Here is a 24,103-nt window from a genome sequence, read left to right on the forward strand (position 1 = left end):
GAAATTGCCATAATAAAGGCAATGAAACATTGTCACAAGATGCTGCATTAAGTGATTTACTTGGACAATCTGCTAGGAGTACCTCACCTCCCCCATCTATTGTACAAATTGTATGCTGGCAACCAGTGCAGCAGCTTCAAAACAAGCAGAGCCGGATCACCCCCTAACCAAAATATATATATATATATATATATATATATATATATATATATATATATATATATATAAAGACCAAAAAGACACACTCTCCAGACTGTTTGATGAAAAATAAAAAGCTGTGTATTTGTATTCACATAGACATCATAGTATAAAGAAGGGTACTCAACGTTAGCGTTTCAGTCCATATAGGACCTTCCTCAGGAGTTAGACAACAAGGGCATCCATTTGGGGTGAGGCACAGCGTGGACCACACAGCAGGTTCCTACAGCGTACCTGCTGTGTGGTCCACGCTGTGCCTCACCCCAAATGGATGCCCTTGTTGTCTAACTCCTGAGGAAGGTCCTATATGGACTGAAACGCTAACGTTGAGTACCCTTCTTTATACTATGATGTCTATGTGAATACAAATACACAGCTTTTTATTTTGCATCAAAGAGTCTGGAGAGTGTGTCTTTTTGGTCTTTATATACATGGACTTTGTTTCTTGTAAGGAAAGTTCTGGACATCACCCCAGCGGTTGCATATTTTGTATGGAGTGCGATCTTATTGCATATATATATATATATATATATATATATATATATATATATATGTGTTCAAGAGGGTCAGGCACTCTATAACATAACACAGCAGGCTTCCTAGGTAATACATATAAATCACGCATCCTAGGTAATACATATAAATCCAAATGGTGGATGTCACTCGAATATATAAATGACAACAAGAGGCAGTAAGTTGGTCCAACTTACTGCCTCTTGTTGTCATTTATATATTCGAGTGACATCCACCATTTGGATTTATATATATATATATATATATATATATATATATATATATAATTTCAATAAATCAGCGGGACTCGCGGGCTTTACAAAAGTACAAAAAAGGTTTTAATCCCAAAGGCTGGGTGCAAAATGAGACCGACATTTCGGGGGTACACAGCCCCTGTTTTCAAGGTTCTGCACCTTTAAAACGGGGGCTGTGTACACCCGAAACGCCGGTCTCATTTTGCACCCAGCCTTTGGGATTAAAATCTTTTTTGCACTTTTGTAAAGCCCGCGAGTCCCGTTGATTTATTGAACTATATATATATATATATATATATATAGTTCTGGGGGGGGCGGCACTCCAAGCAACAATGTAAGTATCCAGGGATAAATAGATAAATAACGCGGTGCCCTTCCAACGGCAGCTCTGGGCTGTCAATACGTAGTGGGGGTGGATCGGCGGCACTCGCAAAATAAGTCAGACCACACCAAGTGGATAACCAACGTTTCAAGGCCTAGAGGCCTTTTTATCAAGGTGTAAAAACGTGAACAACACTTCAAACAGTGAACAGTAGCTTAAATACCTGCTAAGATCCTTGTCGGGACTCGCGGCACGGTCCGGCACCTCCGGCGGCCACTGATGACGTCAACCGAGTTCCGTCCCGGCCGGGAGCCCGAGAGGAATGTCCCCACATCTAAAAACAAAACATCAAAATAGTTGAGTTACATACATATGTGTTTTAGATTGCAGTTGTTATCATGATTATAAAAATGCCATGTTAAAACGATCTGTAATAGAAAGTGACAGTGTGCTGTGCAACGTCAAGCAGCCGGCTCCAATATGGCGACTCTTTTAAAGTGACAGTGCATTGTTTAAGTGCAAACGTGCATGGGATGAAAAACATATGAAAAACATACAACATACATTTCAATTAATGGAAATATTAAAAACGTTATTACAAAGCTGAAGACCAATTACTAATTGATGCCTGACATGTAAATATGACTAGGACTGTATATGTGGAATACTCAGGAACTTGAGTGTCCCCCTTCCTTCTATGTCAATTAACTACCCTGGGCACTGATATTATAAGGGATTATGTTTGTGAGGGAAGTGTTGTTCACGTTTTTGCACCTTGATAAAAAGGCCTCTAGGCCTTGAAACGTTGGTTATCCACTTGGTGTGGTCTGACTTATTTTGCGAGTGCCGCCGATCCACCCCCACTATATATACATATATATATATATATATATATATATATATACATATCCAGATGGTGGCAATACAGAGGGGTGACAATACAGAGACAGCGCTAATCGCAAAGACAGAGGCAGCAGGAACGTATGGTAATGTCAAGGGACCAACTGTCTTTATGTGTATCTGCCGCTGTGCAGTAAAAATCTTAGTGCCATCTGACTTTGTTTGGGATATATATATATATATATATATATATATATATATATATATATATATATATATATATATATATAGAATAGATGGATGACCCGGCACTGTGTAAAGTAGAGGATGCTTGATCCGGTGCCCCCACTTCCAAGCAAGGATAGGTAGGTAACAGCAATAGAGTGGCACTCTGGATACTTTCTTGTAAATAAACGGCAGACACTGTAGTCAGTTTCAACGTTTCATTTCTTTATAGAAATTTCTATAAAGAAATGAAACGTTGAAACTGACTACAGTGTCTGCCGTTTATTTACAAGAAAGTATCCAGAGTGCCACTCTATTGCTGTTACCTATATATATAAATATATATACATGGGGCAGGTCCCATCTTGGCAGGCGCCATCTGTATAACGAGAAGGGGACGCGCGCGCACGAGAGGCGCGCGTGTCCCCTTCCGACGGCGCTTCCAGCTGCTCCCCCGGGTCCCCGCCGGCTTGTCGGCGGTAACCCGGGGTCCCCACCGCCTGCCCGCACACCCCCCCCCCCCCGTCCGTCCGTCTCCCTGGACAGGGTTTCCGTCGCCCCGCCGACGGAGATTGAGACGCGCGTTAGACGCACGCGCATCTCAGTCTGATGGCTGGCGAGGCTTCTGGCGGATCGCCAGCATGGACGTTCTGGCGATTCGCCAGCCAGGATGAGGCCTGCCCCATCTGTATATATATATATATATATATATATATATATATATATATATATATATATATATATATATATATATATGATATATATAAAATATTATATATATATATATATATATATTATATATATAGATTATGTGTGTGTGTATATATATATATATATATATATATAGATTATATATATATACACAAATAAATCATAGATATTAAGCCAGGCAGAGGAGACAGGTAAACTTACTACTATCAGCGTTTTTAGACTGGGTGACAGACTGCGTGTTACACTTGTTTAGTAAGCTCAGCCTCAGAGTCTGAGCTCCTCCGGCTCCACACACACCGCACCTTACCCTTCCTGCATCCGGTCCCAGGCTGCTGCTGCAGTCTGCAGATCCAGGCAGGAGACCTGCGAGATGATGACATCATCTCGCGAGAGTCTCTCTGCACGGAAGCTCCGCAGCGGTGGATTGCCGCTGCCTGCACACTAACACACTACACACAGTGCAGTGTGTGACACTGATAGACCCCCGCTCACCGCGGCCTCTCCTTTCATGTACCGCCGCCCACGCTACGAGTCCCGACTCCCGCTAGAAGGAACCCGCGCAACGCGCCACTTGAAGTAAAAAAAAAAAAATGTTTTTTTTTTATGTGTTCTCGGGCCCCGGGCCCCCTGACAGGCCCGGGCCCAGGTAAAATGTACCCTCCCCCCCCCCCCTCTCGGCGGCCATGTCGGGGGGGGCTGGGGAAGGGGAGACTACAGCCTTCCCATGTGGTCCGGACCGTCCGGTTTTTGCTACATGCCCGGACCATAAAGGGAGGCTTTTTTCTCCCCCTCCTCCTCTCCCCGGTGAGAGGTGTCACAGACAGCCCCCCTGGACAGGACACCCCCTGGGGGACTTGTCCTGGTCCGGTTTTTACCCATACCCCTAGTAAGTGTGTGTGTGTGTGTGTGTGTGTGTGTGTGTGTATATTTGTGGATGCTCTTTTTATGTTTTACTGATACTGCTGACTCACATTTATTACTGTATCTTCTGTTGCAGATAAATCCCTGATATAAGGCTGCACTTGTCAGTTACAGCACCAAGGTATCACCCTTCCACCCTGACTCAGAGACAGTGCAGCCCATCTAGTACTGCAGCCAGTGAGATTGTTATATTTTTTTTTCTCCAGAAAACAGGAGACATGAAAACCATCATACTTTTTGCTGTCCTAATGCTGGTGTCCGCACAGGTGATTGCTGCAGAAATGGGACATAACAGTGACAATGACCTTTCTTCTAGGGACCTTGCCAAGGTAAATATGAAAAGAGATTTTTTGCTATCAACCTAGCGCTAACCTCTGCTGCAGGTTATTATCAACAGGAATAGTGCTACAAACACTATAAATGGACAATGTACAGAAAAAAACAGATGACAAAATCCTGCGCTGAGAGTTCCAAAAAGTCTTCTTAAAACATATTTCTTCACGTAGATCCTCAAATATTCCCCACGATTTAACATGCAAAAGAAGGGTATAATGAGATGTAATCAATATTTGTCGATAATGTATATCGAAAGCTCTAAAGTTTTTACTACTGGATGCTCACATGAAGCTGACATATAAAGCATGGAATAAAGCCTACAAAAGGTATCTTTTCACCCTCAAAGGTAGTTGTCATCTGTGTTGTCAGAAAGGACCTGGAACCCTCCAGAATATACAAGTGGAGATGTGTATATATACGCTTCCATTTATCTTACATGTCAACAAATGTGAAAAAGCGCATAAAGGTTTCTTTCAATCCAATAAAGGTGGTCAAAAAACATATATGTGATGATGATGCTCACATAAGCTTACATCAGCATCATCTCGAACACATGCATCAAGGTTTCTTTTCCAATTCTCCTTTCCAGTTATCATGAAACAAAAAGGAAAAAGGATCCAATGGTGCAGTACCAAACAGTTTATTTCTTTACAACATTTAAAATATATAAAAGAGGCAGGATGTGCTTATACCTCAGATCAGGTAGATAAAACAGTCCAGCTTATAAGATGTTAAACAGTAGGATGAACCCGGGTATCCAGCTGAAAAAGTTCTTCTCACCGTCAAAAAGCTAAAAGGTATCCTTCTCAAACCCACTCATCCAACATGTTTCGAAGTTGTAGAACTTCTTTTTCAAGGGGGAGTGAGATGTTCTGCTGCCCGGAATAAATACCCCTTCTCCGAAAATGCTACAGAGGCCGCCGTGACCGGAAGTCCGGCCACGTCATACCGGAATTGGGGAGCCTCGTGTCACCGCGGTCAAAGGTTTTGCCGCGAAAATATGGGACATAGAAAGGCGGCGGTCCATGATCTTCCGGGTGTACATGGCATCAAACACACCCGGAAGTTCTAGCTGCGGCAATCTATAGAAATGCACTTCCGGTCCCGTGGTATTTATAATGAAATATTATAAAGGATATATAAAAAAAAACATGATCATTTATAAAAACAAATGGATATCCAGGATGCATCCTTTACAAAAAGTATATACTAAAATATACTAAAACCGAAAAATCATTTTAAAAACCATTACCTGTAGTAATTACTACTTCCTTATGCAGTATAAATACCCCCCTGGGAATTAGCACACTCCATCCTTTGATAAAGCTGTGGAATACAGCGAAACGCGTCAGTTCTGCTATCCAGACCTCATTGAAGGAGTGTCACCCCAATCCCATTGAATCCTGGTATCCACATCCATTTGTCTTCTTCAATTGGGACCTATACGAACCAGCCCAGCATTGGAAACCTCCACTAGTTCCAGGACAGGAACCGCTTTCCCATCCATCCTCAAGCGCTTTCCACCTGCCAAGTTAATTTGGACATCCACTTGGACCAGCACAACATCTGCTGAGAAGGTTGCTGATGGCGCAGGAAGATACCCCACAATCGGATGGTAATACCAACACACACACACACACCCACCCTACATTTTTAATCTTGGGAATGCTTCTAAAAAGGGCACAATAGGAATGGACAGATCACTCAAAACTCATGTATCCCCCCACTGTACCAGGAATCATGGGACTTTAAGTCTAGTGCTCTAGCATTTTTTATAATACTTTATTCATTTTATATACTCTATACTTCGGCAATTGCTTAGTAATATAAATACTGCATATATATATATATATATATATATATATTTTTTTTTTTACTTTACTTGATTATATTGTGTATAATAAACTGTATGTTTTATTGTGAAAGTCCAATTGATTTTAGTATTACAAATTAGCGCTGCTTAAACCTCTTTTCTTTTTGCCCCCTTGCATAGGGACTAACTATCCCTATTTTTAGCAGCAGCTTAGTGAATCACCCTCAGTCAAGCGTTACTAGCATGACCCTCTAGGGGGTGCTGCAAATTCTCTCTTTTTTCCTAAAGTCAAATTCGACAGGAAAATGGCCATTTTGCGCCAATTAGCGGCTGTATTTTCAATATGGCCGCTTAGTAAATCAGAAATCACCATTCTTTGGGGGGGAAAATACATGCCAACCACAGGGAGCCCCTAGCTAGAGGGGGGCCCAGGGGCACTGACCCCTTGTGCCCCCATTATAATCTGGCCCTGACTGTATCTGTCTGATGTAATGATCATATGTGTCTTTTTTTGTACAGAGAGATTTAATGCCCGGGTATATACGTGGTCGTCGTTTTCCTGTAGCACACAGGAAGCGCAACAGTGGTAAGTCTTGGCAATGGTGAGACGTTATACGTCTACATGTGGTATTTATTGTCTAATTTTTTAGCAAGCATATATATATTATACTGTACGGGCAAACCACCGAAAATCCGGCACCCTCAGTTCTGACACTGTGCCAAATAGTCTGTTTTGCCAGATTATTGGTGATATCCCCTTTACAGCACAACCCCCCACCTTTCGTGTCCCCATTGCAGTGTGGCTCTTTCAGCCACTGACCTCTGCCCGCCACTAGTCTCTGCTCATCACACCACTGATCTCCGCCCACCCCCCCCATAGTCAGACTGATCCATCCCACAGGCCCACTAAGGCCGCATCCCACCAAATTCTAATTTCCTCCTGGCACCTGATGTGTCCACATTAAAATGGATGCCAGTTCATCAAGTGCCAGAAAATCATTGGACAACCTGTATATTTTATGCCATAGGCCTAGAAATATACATGGTTACCTAGGTTCCATTTACTATCTCTCCTATGCCAGGCAGGAGTGAATGGGGGAAATTTCTAACATAAACATGCCTATTTTAGGTTTATTAGCGCAACAGAATATGCTGCGCTATATAAGAAACTGTAAATAAATTTACTATGTTCTATGATTCATATTCGTATTTATGGTACAGTACATTCATATCTGTATTTCTGAATATGAATGTATATGCCATCAGAAGAATACTAATAGGAATTACCATTCAGTCAAATGGTGATTCCTAGTTTCCTAGGCAGCCGTATGCAATATACAGCCGCTAATTGCAGTGAAAATACGTATGAAAAATACAACTCATTTTCCAGGCATACTTGGCAGCAGCCTGCACGGATCACTCAGATCTGTGCAAGCTTCAGTGTAAAAAAGTTGTAAAAATAACACCCCCCCCCCCCCCTTCACGGCCGTAACCAGCCTGGGCTCAAGAAGCCGGACCTGGTTATAGAAATTCATGGGGCAAAAGACGTAATTGTAATTTCTACAATCAGTACCAGGCTTGAGGGCCGGTCCTGGTTCCCAAAATGCAGGGGACAAAAATAGTAGCAGTCCCCTGTATTTTGGGAACCAGCAACGGGCTCAACCAGCCAGCAGGATGATGCCACAGCCGGGGGGAGACTTTTTATACATGTCACCCTGGTCAAAGCATTAACCCCCTGACCGGTTAGCCCAGGCTGGGCCCCCTCTCTGCCCAGGGTGAAATCCGGTGCTGTCCCTGGTGCCCCTGGGCTGTGGGCACCGGGCTGAAGGTAGTGTAAAAGAAAGAAAAAACTATTGGGTTCTGCTGTGGAATTATGAGTCCCAGCAAGCCTCCCCCACATACTGGGACTTGGAGAACCACAAGTCCCAGCATGTGGCACATTAATGGGCTTGCTAGTACTCTTAGTTCCACAGCAGAACCAATAGCCAAATAAACACACAAACACAAACACGAGAAAACTAAAACTTTATTTCATACATAGCCCTCACATACCAACTTACCTATCTTGATATGTAGATCGGTCCCCTTCTCCAGTAGATGGGATCGGGGTAAACCATACTTACTTTACTACACATATGATCCGAGGAGACGCGTTGAGCTTTATTCAATCACTGAGAATACCTACCACCCAATCCTGATCCACCCAATATATCCTGAAGTTATCAAGCAGCACAAAGAACTGGTTTGCAGATTTCACTACAGGGGACACCCAGCATACCCCTTTTGAAACCAAAGGACAAAAGTGAACTGCCATCAGGGACCGTGAGCTCTTGAAAATACAGAGCATACCAGGAATTCTGGAGTTTACCAGCAATTGTGATACCCCATTTCAGGGGGTATCCCCTATACTCCTTGTGCCATCCCCTAAAGGACCTAACATTTAGGGACAATGCTGCCCATTAAAGCTCTTCTCCCGTTTGACTTGTGATTGAATGGTTAATCATCCTAGCCCAGCACAGGGACCCATCGGCTGCCTCAGCTCAACTCCAAGGAGAGAAGCCTGGCTGTTGGACAGTTTGCCACCCAATCTCTGGTTGGTAATGGTGGATGTCAAAAGTTTATATACATGAATACAGCACACAGCAGGTTTGCAAGCGGTCCGACATCTTTTAACACACAATCCAAAATATACTGGTCCAGATACTAATTTTTTCATTAGCCTCCTCGAGCTAACGCTCACTAAAAATTATTTCTTATTCAACAATGAGTTTTTTCTTCAAACAGCGGGGTGTGCCATGGGATCTGCAGTGGCACCCTCGTTGGCAAACAGTTACATGTTCAAAGTAGAGAGGGACATCTTCCTTACAGACCCATGTTTGGTGGGAAAGATGGTCCTTTTCCTTCGTTACATAGACGACTTACTAATTCTATGGTCGGGACCTCTTGCAGACCTCACAGATGTGATACATTTGCATAATGACAGTAATCATCCTGTTAACTCACATATGAGAGTAGCAACAAGTGTATACATTACTTGGATGTTCTAATTACCAAAGAGGGTGACAAACTTCACACTAGCTTATATGTAAAACCAACAGATCGCAATAATATGCTTTTAGCATCTAGCTTCCACCCCCATTGTTAAAACACAGTCTCCCATACTCCATATTTATTAGATGCTGCCGCATTAACAGTGATCCAAAATCTTGCAAACAACAATTGAAAAGCATGGTAACTAAATTCCAAGCAAGGGGATACAATCTAGAAACCCTTAATCAGCAAGCCAGTAAAGCCCTTAAAGTCAGTAGACAGACATTATTGACTAGCTCCAATAATAATAAAAACTGAACCAAATCCAGTGGGTCACAAAATTTAATACAGGCAGCATAGAGATGAAAAAACAACTAAAACAGCTATGGCTCATTGTCGCTACAGACAAAGCTTTACCTACCCTTTAAAAACACTCCATGTATTGTCACAAACGTGGACAAAATTTAAGAGACATCTTAGTGAAAACTGATGTGTCAGAACACAAAAAATTGGGTACTTGTGTATTTTGGCGGCGCCCATCGCATCGCATACCATAACGCATACGCGGATACCTGTGAAGCCTGCGAAGGGACGCGTTTACCTGTGAAGGTATCCGCGTCCCCTCGCGGGGCTCGCCACGCTTCGGGCTCGGTGGCTCGCTGCGCTCGCCACACTATTCTATTCTCAACTCCACGCCGACGTGGATAGTGAGGGTATGAAAAGGTCGTAGGACGCGTACCGCCGCCCCTCGCGGGCTCGCTGCGCTCGCCACGCTTCGGGTTCACGTTTATAGTGGGGGGGTGGCGTGGGGGTGCATTTAAAATTGTAAGCACCCATTTGGGTGCTCAAAAGCACCCTTTAGGGTGCTTATACGATTTTTGATCGTATAGGGGGTCAAAATCGCGTCGCATCACATCGTATGCCATCGGGTGCATGGCATGCGATGCGATCTGTTCGTCGTACGACGGACATCGGGGGCGCCGCCAAAATACACAAGTACCAAAAATTGTACAACAAATTGGGCTGCTTCCGCTGTCCCAATTGCACTACCTGCCGCTCTATGGTAATGGGTGACTCGTTCTCTCACCCATTGACTGGTAAAAAAAATTCCAATACGCCATTGTTTAACATGTACTGTACATCCAAATTTGTTATTTATTTAATTACCTGCCCCTGTGGCAAGGGTTATGTTGGTAAAACTGAGAGAATGTTTAAAGAAAGGATTGCATTACACAGAACAGGCATACGAGCGGCATGGGAAAAAGGTTCAGCTGACCAACCAGTGGTCAAACACTTTCTTAGCCAAAAACACAGTCTGGCATCCCTACGATACATAATAATCGATCAAATTCCAGAACATAAAAGAGGTGGTGACCATGGCACACGTTTGCTCCAGCTAGAAGCCCGGTGGATCTTTAAGTTGGGTACATTAGCACCAAAAGGGCTCCATGAACAATTGAGCTATCGTTGCTTTTTGTGAATTACCTAATGTACTAGTTAGTCAAATGTTATCCCCTGGCAACTCTAAAGTACTGTAGCATCAGACTAAAATCCCTAATTTTCAAAACTGATTTCGCTTATCTTATTTCTGGTGCAGTTTTTCGTAAAAATTTCTATAAGTGTATGTATCTTTAAGAAAATGTCAATTGTCATTCCCAGTGTAGATTTTGCTAATCTTTGAAGTTAATCCCACGTAGGATGGTTGAAACGCGAATGATACATTTTTGTTCCCTCCAGGCTTCCATACCTTTAAATTGTTGTATTGTCACTATGGTGATGGTTACATACTATGGGAACCTGACGAGACCACTGGGGTGTGTGCACACTATTCAGGTAAATCATGTACATGTATTTTCTTATATCCTGACGATAAATGATACATTTTGAAACGTTGATGAAACAGCTCTCAGAGTGCCGCCTACCCCCCGCTCGTCTATTATTTTCCCTGCAAGCACGCAGGGTAAACGGAGGGCACTGGGCTTAATTTTCATCCTACAGCAGGACGGAGTGCCAGCACGAACACTCCATACAGTATATATATGTTGTTTTTTTTCCCAATAGTGGTGAGGCTCCTAATATGCAGATACACAGTCCATATGATATGATCCAAAATAAAATAACAAAGGTTTCATCCAATGTTTGTTTATTTGGTCCTTCAGTCACAGGTAAAAGAAGAAATGACAAACATACCAACGCGTTTCGTCTTTAAAAAGACTTCATCAGGGGAACAGTACAATCTTGAAAATGATAAAGGTTTTTTCTATTATCATAAAAAAAGGTCCTGTGTGGTCCATTCTTTTAGACCAAAAAAGGTAGTTTATTTTGCGATCGGTCCTTAGAGTGAAGAGTTTAAATGTTGCAAGTAGACCGTAAAGTATTCCTAAAAGGCCTTTTTGTCCAAAACCTTTTAAAATTTAGATTGCCGCATAAAGGAATATACAAGGATCATTTCATCGGAGAAAAATACAGTAATAGTAAGCTTGTGTCCTCTCCAGAGCACTTCTATCTCTCACAGATACGGCTAGCTGAATGACTGAATGATGTCATTCAGCTGGCCGTATCTGTGAGCGATAGAAGTGCTTACTATTACTGTATTTTTCTCTGATGAAATGATCCTTGTATATTCCTTTATGCAGCGATCTCAATTTTAAAAGGTTTCGGCCAAGTCTTTTTAAAGACAAAACGCGTTGGGCTGTTTGTCATTTCTTCTTTTACCTGTGATTGAAGGACCAAATAAACAAACATTGGATGAAACCTTCGTTATTTTATTTCGGATCATATCACATGGACTTTGTATCTGCATAGGCGCCTTACCACTATTGGGGAAGAAATTGTGGTGTTTGTTCCTTAAACCTCATGGAACACTGTGGTTGGGCAGCTGTTTATAACTTATTGTTTTACTCATCTTTTTGTATATCATTAATAGCGCGTAGTAGGAATATTGGGGTTTGATATATATATAGATATAAATACAGATCTAAATCTATCTCTCTCTCTCTCTCTCTATATATATATATATATATATATATATATATATATATATATATATATATATATATTATATATTTGGCTACATCTGTCACTCAAAGTGTGTCTGAAGCTCTAACGCTGGGTGGAGCCTCTGACTCACATGACTGACTCACATGACAGAGAACCAGCCCAGTGAGCCCACAGTGCCAGACACCCTCTGCCTCTCCATGTTACACAGCAAAGACACAACTACTCACCAGACACACCAGGTGAGCGCCCCCCACCTCCATACCTCCCAACATGACCCTCTCCAGGAGGGACAGAATGCTCTGTTTGTGGACTTCCATCTTAATTTATGATTGTCATCACCTGTTTTAAACAGGGTAATTGATAAGAAAGGTGTTTAAGCACAGGTGATGGTAATCCATAAATTAAGAAGAAAGTCCAGAAACAGAGCAATGTATCCCTCCTCGAGAGTAAGTAAGTAAGTAAGTAAGTTTTATTTATATAGCGCACTTTCTCCAACAGGACTCAAGGCGCTTTACAGACAATAAAAATAACAATGCACATACTGCAATACAAAGGGTTATCAGTACAAGGAACAGGCAACAATGGCAGTACAAATGTACATCACACATACAGATATGCACAAGACGCATTCTAATAAGGGACACGGACATGTGGAACATATTTACCGAGCTGTGCAGTACCCAGGCAGCCATTCAGCGGCGCCACATGGTGATTGCACAGCCAGTAACAGTACTGATATATATATAAACTAGGTGTACTCTAATGAGGAGCACAGACATGGGGACCATATAATTACTGAGCTGTGCAGCACCCAGGCAGCCAATCAGCGGCGCCACATGGTGATTGCACAGCCAGCTAGGTAGCCAGTAACAGTACTGATATATATACTAGATGTACTCTAATGAGGGTCACAGACATGGGGAACATATCATTACTGAGCTGTGCAGCACCCAGGCAGCCAATCAGCGGCGCCACATGGTGATTGCACCAGCCAGTACTGTACATATAGAACACAAAAGAACAGTACAGGGTACACAGAACTAGTCATAACACAAAGCACAATTCTTAGTACACAATACAGCTGAGATATAAGGAAGTGAATGAGAATAGATGCAGGTATAGATTGTAGATGAGTAAGAGAGCTGTAGTTGAAATACAAGAAGAGTGCAGTGAGAACAGGAGGGAGGAGGGCCCTGCTCTAAGGAGCTTACAATCTAGAGGGAGGGGGAGACAGACAGGTGACATGAGGTGCAGGTAAGGAAACCTGAGGCAAGAAGTGAGCATGGCAGGACACGAGGCAGCAGGTAAAGAGAATGGACAAAGTAGTCCTCTCTGCTGATTTTGTAGAGATGGGAAACTCTGTAAGGGATTCTTTGGCAGAGTGGAAGAACGGGGAAGGAGTGCAGGATAAGTGGGAAAAATTAAAAAGTGCAATTCTAAAAGCAACAGAACTTTGTGTCAAAAGAGTTAGGAAAAACACAAGAAAAAGAAAGCCATTGTGGTTTGCAAAAGAAGTAGCAAGTATTGTGAAAGCAAAAAAGTTGGCCTTTAAGAAATTTAAGCAGACGCAGAAGAATGAGGACAAAGAGGTGTATCTTGTTAGACAGAAGGAGGCTAAGAAGGTAATCAGATGTGCAAAAGCACAGGCTGAAGAGAAAATGGCCCAGTCAGTGGGTAAAGGGGGGAAAACTTTTTTTAGGTATATAAGTGAAAGGAGAAAAACAAAAAGTGGAATAATTAGACTGAAGACAGAGAGTGGAAGTTTTCTTGAGGGGGACAATGTAATAGCAGATAATATTAATAATTATTTCTGCTCAGTATTCACTGCTGAAAGAGAGGGGAAGGGGCCACAGTTAAGTTGCAAGTATAGTCAGAAAACTGAGGGAGAGACAAGTACATTTACAGAGGAGAAAGTCCTCACAGAACTCTCAAAACTGAAAGTGGATAAATCAATGGGGCCAGATGGGATACATCCAAGGATACTAAAAGAGCTTAAAGGGGAGCTGGTAAAACCAATAACAGAATTATTCAACCAGTCACTAGCTACTGGAGTAATCCCAGAGGACTGGAAAACAGCGAATGTAGTCCCACTGCACAAAAGTGGAAGCAAGGAAGAGGTAAGCAACTATCGACCAGTGAGCCTTACATCAGTAGTAGGGAAATTGATGGAAACACTCTTAAAACAAAGAGTTGTAGAATATCTCAAAACCAGCAATTTACAGGATCCAAAACAGCATGGGTTTACTGGGGGGAGGTCATGTCAAACAAATCTTATTGACTTTTTTGACTGGGTGACTAAAGTAATAGATCAAGGTGGGGCTGTAGATGTAGCTTATCTAGACTTTAGTAAAGCTTTTGACACTGTCCCACATCGCAGACTGTTAAATAAACTTGAAAGCTTGGGATTGGATTCTAAGATAGTTGAATGGATAAGAGCGTGGTTGCAGGACAGAAAACAGAGAGTTGTAGTAAATGGAGTACAGTCAAAGGAGGGAAAGGTTACAAGTGGAGTACCCCAGGGATCTGTACTTGGACCGGTGCTTTTTAATATCTTTATTGGTGATATTGCTAATGGAATTGAGGGTAAAATGTGCCTTTTTGCAGATGACACAAAGGTATGCAACAGGGTAGACACACCAGGAGGGGTAAAACAAATGATTGAGGATCTAGGCAGATTAGAGAAATGGTCAAGAGAATGGCAACTACAGTTTAATGCCAAAAAATGCAAAATCATGCACTTGGGTCTCAGAAATCCAAAGACTCAATATAGTATAAATGGCACTATAATGGAAACTACTGAGGAAGAGAGGGATCTAGGTGTCACCATTTCAGGGGACTTAAAAGCAGGTAGGCAATGTAACAAAGCAATGAAGAAGGCAAGTCAGATGCTTGGTTGCATAGGGAGAGGTATCAGCAGTAGAAAGAAAGAAGTAATAATGCCACTGTATAGGTCATTGGTACGACCTCACCTAGAGTATTGTGTTCAGTTCTGGAGGCCATATCTCCAGAAGGATATAAATACATTAGAGACTGTACAAAGAAGAGCAACTAAAATGGTGCATGGCCTACATCACAAAACGTACCAGGAAAGACTAAAAGATCTTAATATGTATACTTTAGAGCAGAGAAGGGAAAGGGGGGACATGATAGAAACTTTCAAATATATCAAGGGCTTTAACAAGGTACAGGTGGGAGACATTCTTCACAGGAAGAGGAGCAACAGAACACGAGGACATGCACTGAAACTAGAGGGAGGAAGATTCAGGGGAAATGCGAGGAAGAATTTTTTCACAGAAAGAGTAGTAGATAGGTGGAATAGCCTCCCAACAGAGGTGGTAGACGCAAATACAGTAGTACAATTTAAACATGCTTGGGATAAGCATATTGATATCCTTACAAAAAAATAAGGATCAAATATGGTTTGAGGTAACATGTTTAAAAAAAGGGGCAGACTAGATGGGCCAAGTGGTTCTTATCTGCCGTCAAATTCTATGTTTCTATGTTTCTATGTTTCTATGTTTCTCTCTCCTCCTATGTTGGGAGGTATGCACCTCCCTCCCTCCCCCCCCCCATTCACGGCAACCCCACGATTAAATGGCACATGCAAAACACTGACATGGCTATGGTCAACAATGAAAAAGGTTGACAAGATTTATTTTTTACTTTTTCAATGTTTTCATATTCATTCTCATGTGTCGACATGGACACCAATGAAGTGCCACACTTATGTCAACATTTACATGTGTTGACCTTTCTGTGTTGATTTTTAGTTGTGGTGATTCGCGGCACCCCCCCCCCCCCGCGACCCCCCTCCCGCGATTTGCAGCACACCCCCCCCCCCCCCCGCAATTCGCGGCAACCCCGGTGACTCCCGCGATTCGCGGCCCCACCCTGTGACACCCCCCCTCCCACGATTCGCGCCAACCCCCCGGGCCCCCCCTCCCTTGGTTCATGGTGCCCCCACGACCCCCCCCTACCGCGATTCCCCACCCCTGACCCCCCTCCTGTCATTGCAGCAACCCCCTGCCCTCGCGACTCACCCTCCCGCGATTCACTGCAACCCCCCGCGCCCCCCCCTCCCACGATTCGCTGCACCCACACCCCCCGCGCCCCCCACCCGCAATTCACGGCACACCCCCCCCCCGCGACCCCCCCCCCCACCCCCAATTCACGGCATCCACCCACGACCCCTCCTCCCGTGATTCGCGGACACCCCTCACCTCCCCCCCCCACCCCCGCGCGCGATTCACGGCAACCCCAGGATTAAATGGCACATGCAAAACACTGGCACGGCTATGGTCGACAATGAAAAAGGTTGACATGAGTTTTTGAAGATTTATTTTTCTTTTTTTGAATGTTTTCATATTCATTCTCATGTGTCGACATGGACACCAATGAAGTGCCACACTTATGTCAACATTTACATGTGTTGAACTTTCTGTGTTGATTTTTTCTTGTAGCAATTTTTTTCCAGTGACAACTTTGTGCACGTCAACCTACACATCATCAACCAATTCTTTGTATAATATATAACACCTGTTCTGTTTTACTGTAGGTGCTTTAAGTCAGATCTTTTACTGCTACTATTACTGTTTATGTAAATGCATTCTGAATAACAGCAACATCCTACCATCCTTCTACAAGAATATATAACCAACTAGGTGATTCATCGCGCCCCGTGCCCCCCCCCGCGCAATTCACTAACCCCCCCGCGCACCCCCCCCCTCCCGCGATTCACACCCCGTCCCACGATTCACGTCACCCCCCGCGCACCCCCCTCCCGCAATTCGCAACCCCCCCTCGCGCAATTCACGCCCCCTCCCATGCTTTGCAGACCCCCGCCCTCTCCCGCGATTCGCGGACACCTGCGCCCCCTCCCTCCCTTGATTCACGGCACCCCCGCGCCCCTCCCGCAATTCACGGCACCCCTAAGCCCCTCTTTAGTCCCCCGTATACTCACATAGCCCTATCACTACCCAGCTTCCTGCTCTCCTGAACCGTGACTTCCACCACTGCGGAGTCGCTGACGCTGTTTTGCCCACATGCCCCTATCATGCCTCATAGCCCAGCCTCCTGCTCTCATGCACCCTAACTCCCACCCAGTAGGAGGAGACACTGACTCAGGGCCACCGTCCTGTACTCCTGTGCTGCCACGCTGGACCCTCACCCACTGGCAGAAGCTGCACAGTGTCCCCCACCCTCCTCTTTAGTCCCCCTTATGCCCACACACCCCTATCACTACCCAGCCTCCTGTTTTCCTGTGTCGTGACCTCCGCCAGTGGGGAGCCGCTGACTCAGAAACACCCTACTATACTATTGCACACACACCTAAACAACACGCACACAGTCCCCCCCCCACACCCACAAATGTCACTGTACCATCCACACTATCAATGTACATCTTACTCTGTAACCGCTTTTTAATTAAACAAAACAATACACCCCCCTTCCACATCATATGCTCTCTATTTAACACATTTCACCTATAACTCAAGTTGCAATACAGGCATCTTTCATACAATTCTAACCATCTTTCTCATATACAAACGTACACAAATTAAGGGGGTGCAGCCCCTTACACCGGTGTGAAGAGCGCCCGTAGGGTGCGATGAATAACCTAGTATATATATATATATATATATATATATACGTACGGGGTTGGAGCGGCACTCTCAGCTGAAAGAAACACCAGGTGCACTTTGTTATAAGAGCTACGTTTCAACGTCCTTTATTTGGACATTTTCTTCAGGCTGAAGAAAATGTCCAAATAAAGGACGTTGAAACGTCGCTCTTATAACAAAGTGCACCTGGTGTTTCTTTCAGCTGAGAGTGCCGCTCCAACCCCCGTACGTATCTGTCATCTTGTGCAGGCACCCAGCCACCATCATACAGCGTTTGTGCAGTGGATCGTGCCGGTCTCTTGGATACATATATATATATATATATATATATATATATATATATATATATATATATATATATATATATATATATACAGAACAAGACTAAGGTTGCGCTAGACAGGAGCAGCAGCTCTATAGGACCTCCCAGTTAGTGGAGGACAGAAGACCAAATTGTTAAGAAGAATAGAGCGCGCTTATAGTTTTTGCCACCACCGTGTTGTATAGGATGATTATGGGGGGGGGGGTTGAAATCTCCAGGAATCCATGATGAGTGAGGTGCCAACCCTAATTATCAGTGATGTCGCTAGTTTCTAGCTCATTTATAAATACCCAAAAGCAGCGGTAGTCCCCCCCCCCCCCCCCGCCTGCTGATCCATTGGCCGAGCTGTCATATTAAGCTACCACCAGCAGACTGGCTTTGTGGTTGCCGGCAGCTGCCTCCTGTCAGACAGAGACAGGCTACAGCTGGTGTGGATTTAGGTAGGGGTAGTTAGCATGAACCTCCATGGCCATGTTCAATTGGTCTGTGGCAGAAGTCAGTCCACCACTGCGGAGCTCTGTAGACACTCTCGCAAGATGATGATTTCATGATCTCTTGAGTTTGTGTCTGCCGATGGGGAACGGGGGTTGATGCATAGGGAGGGAGCAGCTCAGGGAGGCTGTGAGGACAGAAGGAGGGTGGAGAATGGTAGAGCGTGGAGAATGGCAAGGCTAAAAGTGCACAGAGGCAGAGACAGCTCTAAGGCTGTCTTCCCTGCTACTGATCCCCTCACAAACCGCCTGTCGCACCCAGTCATAATCCCTGCCACATCTGGACCCCCGCTGAATTCTCACGTCATTTGTGCCCAGCTTTCATCCCTACTGCCACTGGAGCTCTGCCAGACTCCACTAATGGAGCCCTGATAGGTAGGCTTGCACAGTAAATAGCCTGCTCAGAGAGAATGCTTTGCAGCTAGGTAACAATACCTGCTCCACAGCAAATCAAGGAATTTTGGAGGATAGACAGTTGGGCTCCCAAACATACGGCTCCAGAACAGGTTTTCAGACCTGCACAGCCACAGGTAGGACCTGGGCTAAGTTCAGGAGAAGATATTTAGACCATGTTTAGTTTGGTGCTCATGGCACTGACGCCTGCTAGGGACCAGTGAGCAGGGACAAGTGTTATAGTGCCAGAGACTTGGACTGTGAGTGCTGGAGGCACCACGCACAAGGAGCACTGCATGGACAAAATACCTTTTCTTGTTTGTTTGTATAAAGAGTTGTTTTGCTGCAAAGTGGATTTGTGGTTTGTCTGACATTAAATACATGCCCAAATACTGAAAAATGCCTGCTGTGTCCTGTCTGAATGGCGAGCCTGTTACAATATATTTTCTGGGGTTCCATCCCCCCTTCCGAGCGTAAAAGATAATCAGGTCATCGACAAATCCATATTTAACAACGTTTCAAGGCTAGATAACTTTTCATCAGGACAGATCATAAAAGTCACATTGTGCAATTTTCATTCCCTGCACTTGCACAATGTCACTTTTATGATCCGTCCTGATGAAAAGGCATTAAGCCTTGAAACGTTGTTAGTCATGAATTTGTCCATGACCTTATTTGGAATATATTGCACTTTACTAAAGTCCGTTTGAGTGCCGCCTGGTTCTTTTACACCCAGAAGGGGAGAAGGAAACCACACCATATGTCTTTGAAAAGAAGGCACCATGGCAGATGACCCATTTACAAGAGTTACAAATGATTCTACTGATATATATATATATATATATATATATATATATATATATATATATATATATATACAAAATGTAGATCCAGACTGCGCACAGCCACAAGCTTCAGAATATAGGAGTGCGTCCTTGGGTCAGGATGTAGTGCAGCTCTCTCCAAATAAAGCCAGACCTTAGCTTTAATTGTCCCAATCACATGTAGAAAGAAATTGGAGAAAAAGCGCAGATATGAGCAAAGTGTAAAACAAATTTTACTAAAAGTGCAGGCTCACATACATCATAGATAACAGCAAACAGCTTGCCACAGTGATATCCAACACGGTGCACCAACGACTTGAATAGCCGGGACCAGCCTTTTCGCCGCCGTCAGGGCCTCCGTGGTCAGGAACTCCAAAAGCACAATGTTGTCAGTTTAGGCCACGCCCAACCGGTTTCGTCATCTGGGGACTTCGTCAGGGGGTCCCCAGATGACGAAACCGGTTGGGCGTGGCCTAAACTGACAACATTGTGCTTTTGGAGTTCCTGACCACGGAGGCCCTGACGGCGGCGAAAAGGCTGGTCCCGGCTATTCAAGTCGTTGGTGCACCGTGTTGGATATCACTGTGGCAAGCTGTTTGCTGTTATCTATGATGTATGTGAGCCTGCACTTTTAGTAAAATTTGTTTTACACTTTGCTCATATCTGCGCTTTTTCTCCAATTTCTTTCTACATATATATATATATATATATATATAAACAAGGTTGTCATGACTACCACCCAGCCTTAGGTTTCAGTGGGTGACGCAGCCGAGGTCGCGGCGCAGCGCATCACTTCTGGCAGAACAGTGGGGAATCCCTGGCCGATGGATGACAGCAGGTTCCGATGGAATATTCTGCCTGGGTGGGGACTTGATGGTCAGTGACAGGTTGCCAAGATTACCATCCAGTCCTCCAATGCAGCGGGTGATGCAGCTGGGATCACAGTGCGTAATTCCGGTGGAAGTAAGGGGCACTTCCGGTCTGTGATTTCTGGCGGGTCCCGGACTGGACGGAGGAGGGGAGGCTGGCACCTGGCAAGCCAATTTAAAACTTTTCATTGGCACTGTAAAAAGATCCTGATGATGGGGTAGCTGACCCTGAAACGTTGATGCACCTGCTGGTTCACTCAAAATGTTTTATGGAAGTCTGCTGAGTGCCGCCTCTTCATTCAAGACATATATATATATATATATATATATATATATATATATATATATCTGTGTGTGTGTGTGTGAGAAAATGTGGAGAAAAAGGTGCTTCATGGTGCATTAAACGAGTAGCATTTAATAATGGAGAAAAACTCTCCAAGGTAAAAAAGAGTCAGAGACTCGTACCATAAAACATAGCACTGTGGACTGGGTACCACACAATTTTACAGATATAAAACCAAGGCAAAACTGCTCACGATCATCCAGGCACGGGTATCCACAAACGTCCTGCAGAAAGCTGCACCGCTGGCTTGCTATACAACGATCAGGGACGTCACGGACCGCCGGAGGCTGGAGCAGGATCGGCTGGAGGGGCACGTCGTAGGCCACGCCCTTAGGCCACGTCGTAGGCCACGCCTATATATATATATAGCTTGAAAACGGTGAATTAAACCGAAACGTTGCTTACAGACGGTGTCTGTCAGTCATTGATGCTGTGAAGTCCGACGAGTGCCAGTGACTCTCCCTCTTTGCTATATATATATATATATATATATATATATATATATATTTCAAATGCCAGCACAGTTTAATTTGGTTACTCACCCTCATAATGAGCACGTCTGCACACGCATCCTGTATGGATAGGCATTATGGTCTGTTATATGTATACGAAAAACACCCATGAGAATCCTCCATGCTAATAGGCTGCATTAGTGAATACATCAGTTATATTCTCAGTGTGATGTCATCTCTTCTAGTGCATGGATGTGCTGCTTTCCCAGGAATGTCACTGGTTATTAGCAAATGGATAAATACTTTCTCAGTGTTGTCACCAGTTCCTATGCAATTAGGCGCCACCAGCTAAAACAACTAATAGGTAGTATTGGGGCGTCCACATGTGTGGATTTTGCTGAGTGATCTGATTGATGCTAGATAGCTCAGCCAGATCGCTCTGCACACAGCACTGCACAGCAATTTGCCAGTGATGTGTGCTGAGGGATCTGTCAGTGTTCTCTGATTGGAGGTTCACTAGTGATTAAATGTAGTAAGGGAGGATCATTGATTACTAGTTTTGCTGGCGATACCCTATAGAAGCCTATGGATTTCACTCCACAGCGCTGCCATGCCATCCATCAGGGATGTTTCCCAGCATGCCCTGTGGCTGGCACTGTCTCTCTGCACATGAGCAGAGGGACTCCCGGGTCTAAGACCCGGTAGTCCGGGGACGGCGTCGAATCACAAAGGACAGTTCTTTGCATTACTAATTGCATACTGTATGTTATTGCATATGATATTAGTATGCATAAAGTAGCCGGTGAAAAGGGGAGATGGATGTAGAGCAGGCATGTCCAAACTATGGCCCTCCAGCTGTTGGGAAACTACAAGTCCCATAATGCCTTGCCACAGTTTTGCTTTTAGGGAATGCTAAAACTATGTCAAGGCATGCTGGGATGTGTAGTTTTACAAGAGCTGGAGGGCCGCAGTTTGGACATGCCTGATGTAGAGCATCCCGTCCCCTTGTGCTATTGAGTTGCAGATTGTGATAAATATGTCCCCAAGGCTTCGTACATTGGTACCAACCAATCAGCACCTAGCTGTGATTTTTCAAAACATTCTGTGACATAACAGTTAGGAGCTGACTGGATGGTACTTTGTATAAAATCTACTAAGCCTTGGAGAAAGATAAAGTGGAATGAGATACAATACCAGCCAATCAGATTCTAGCTGCCATACTACAGGCTGTGTTTAAGAAAGGACAGGGGCTGATTGTTCGGTATTTTATCTTTCTCTCCACTTGATAACTCTTTAAGGCTTAGTAAATCTCCCCGATATTTTAAACATCTCGGCAAAACTATGTAACATGATCCTGAAGCTCTCCGTCTGTGGCCTTTTCATGTTTGATTGATCAAAATACTGAAGTGTTGATATCTGTGTATAGTGCTTGTGTCTAACTACAAATATATTCTGTTTTCTTTATTCTTTATAGATCTTCAGAAGGGGGGCATGATAGATGATTCCTAAAGAAGAAAGAGAACCCCCGACTGTTACAATGGACAAATCTTATTCACTACAACGGAAGATGAAGTATAATATATAGGGGGACATTTACCAAAATGGATTCGTAGAAAAAAGGTGTATTTGTAGGGAGAACTATATATACGGCCGCTAATACGAATTGTTACACCATCGGAGGGTTACAAAGCAGTCGTATATGACTGCTTTGTAATTTCCCCTCCGGAACACGACTTTGCATATGACTGAAACAGTCGTATGCAGCCGTAGGGGAAATACCAATACGAAAAACTAGGTTTTTCATATTGGTAAATGTCCCCCATTATATCCAGTATACAATTAATAGTTTTAATTCATTTCTTTAAATTAATTGTATTAGCTGATTAGGCATGAGGATAAATAAGGATCCTGCTTTTTCCTGATTGGCTGAGTGTGACAATCTTTGTTACTGGGCAGATTAGTTGTTCTGGCTTGCAGTGTCAATCATTAATTTGAGCCAAGTAGGGGCTCAAGGGGTGTGTCTTGTTATTTGCGGTATTTAAGTGGGGGCTATACTTACAGACAGCCTCTTTGGTGATTTGTTATGTCTACTGGCCACCATGGCCTCTCAGGTTCATTTATAACTGAATAAAAAGCTTTTAGCAAAGCTGTCTTTGTGTCCATGTCATTAATTAATTTGCATAATTTATGGTTCATTTTAAATTCAGTAAAAAAAATTGAGAATGTTGTGCAACATGTCCATGATCTTGTAACTGCTTAGATAAGTGGATAACCTTTTAAACAGTCAAATCATGTTGCAATTTAAAGTCAGTATTTGGATAAGTATTGTATCACGGCTGCCATCCCAATTCATGCGGAGAGAGGCCAAGCTGTGGTACGAACACCATCAAGCACCAGTGTAGTGCTTCCGGCCATGCCATTCCTTTCTCCTTTGTAAGACACATTTCTAACCACTTGTGGATAATATGACCTATGTCATTTTGATTCTATTCCAATTCACATATTCTTTGAAAAACGTTTGCTATAATACTGTTTGTGTTCCTTGGACATTTTCTATAACATTTGTAAACAATATCTACATACGAATTCTTGCAAAATCTCTATCGTGCAGTAAACTGCTCGGTA

General features: G+C 43.7%; 1 protein-coding gene across 1 annotated transcript; it reads left to right on the forward strand.

The window, feature by feature from the left end:
• The first annotated feature begins 4,059 nt into the window (after nt 1-4,059).
• LOC146079761 (uncharacterized) lies at nt 4,060-23,563 on the forward strand. Its single transcript, XM_083186408.1, has 5 exons — nt 4,060-4,105; nt 4,191-4,313; nt 6,653-6,719; nt 10,901-10,996; nt 22,953-23,563. Exons 2-5 carry the CDS (start codon nt 4,203-4,205, stop codon nt 22,985-22,987), a joined length of 309 nt encoding a protein of 102 aa, XP_083042534.1. The 5' UTR covers nt 4,060-4,105; nt 4,191-4,202; the 3' UTR covers nt 22,988-23,563.
• The last annotated feature ends 540 nt before the right edge of the window (nt 23,564-24,103 follow it).

Source organism: Crinia signifera, chromosome 5 (assembly GCF_055691185.1).
Source record: "Crinia signifera chromosome 5, ASM5569118v1, whole genome shotgun sequence".
NCBI lineage: Eukaryota > Metazoa > Chordata > Amphibia > Anura > Myobatrachidae > Crinia > Crinia signifera.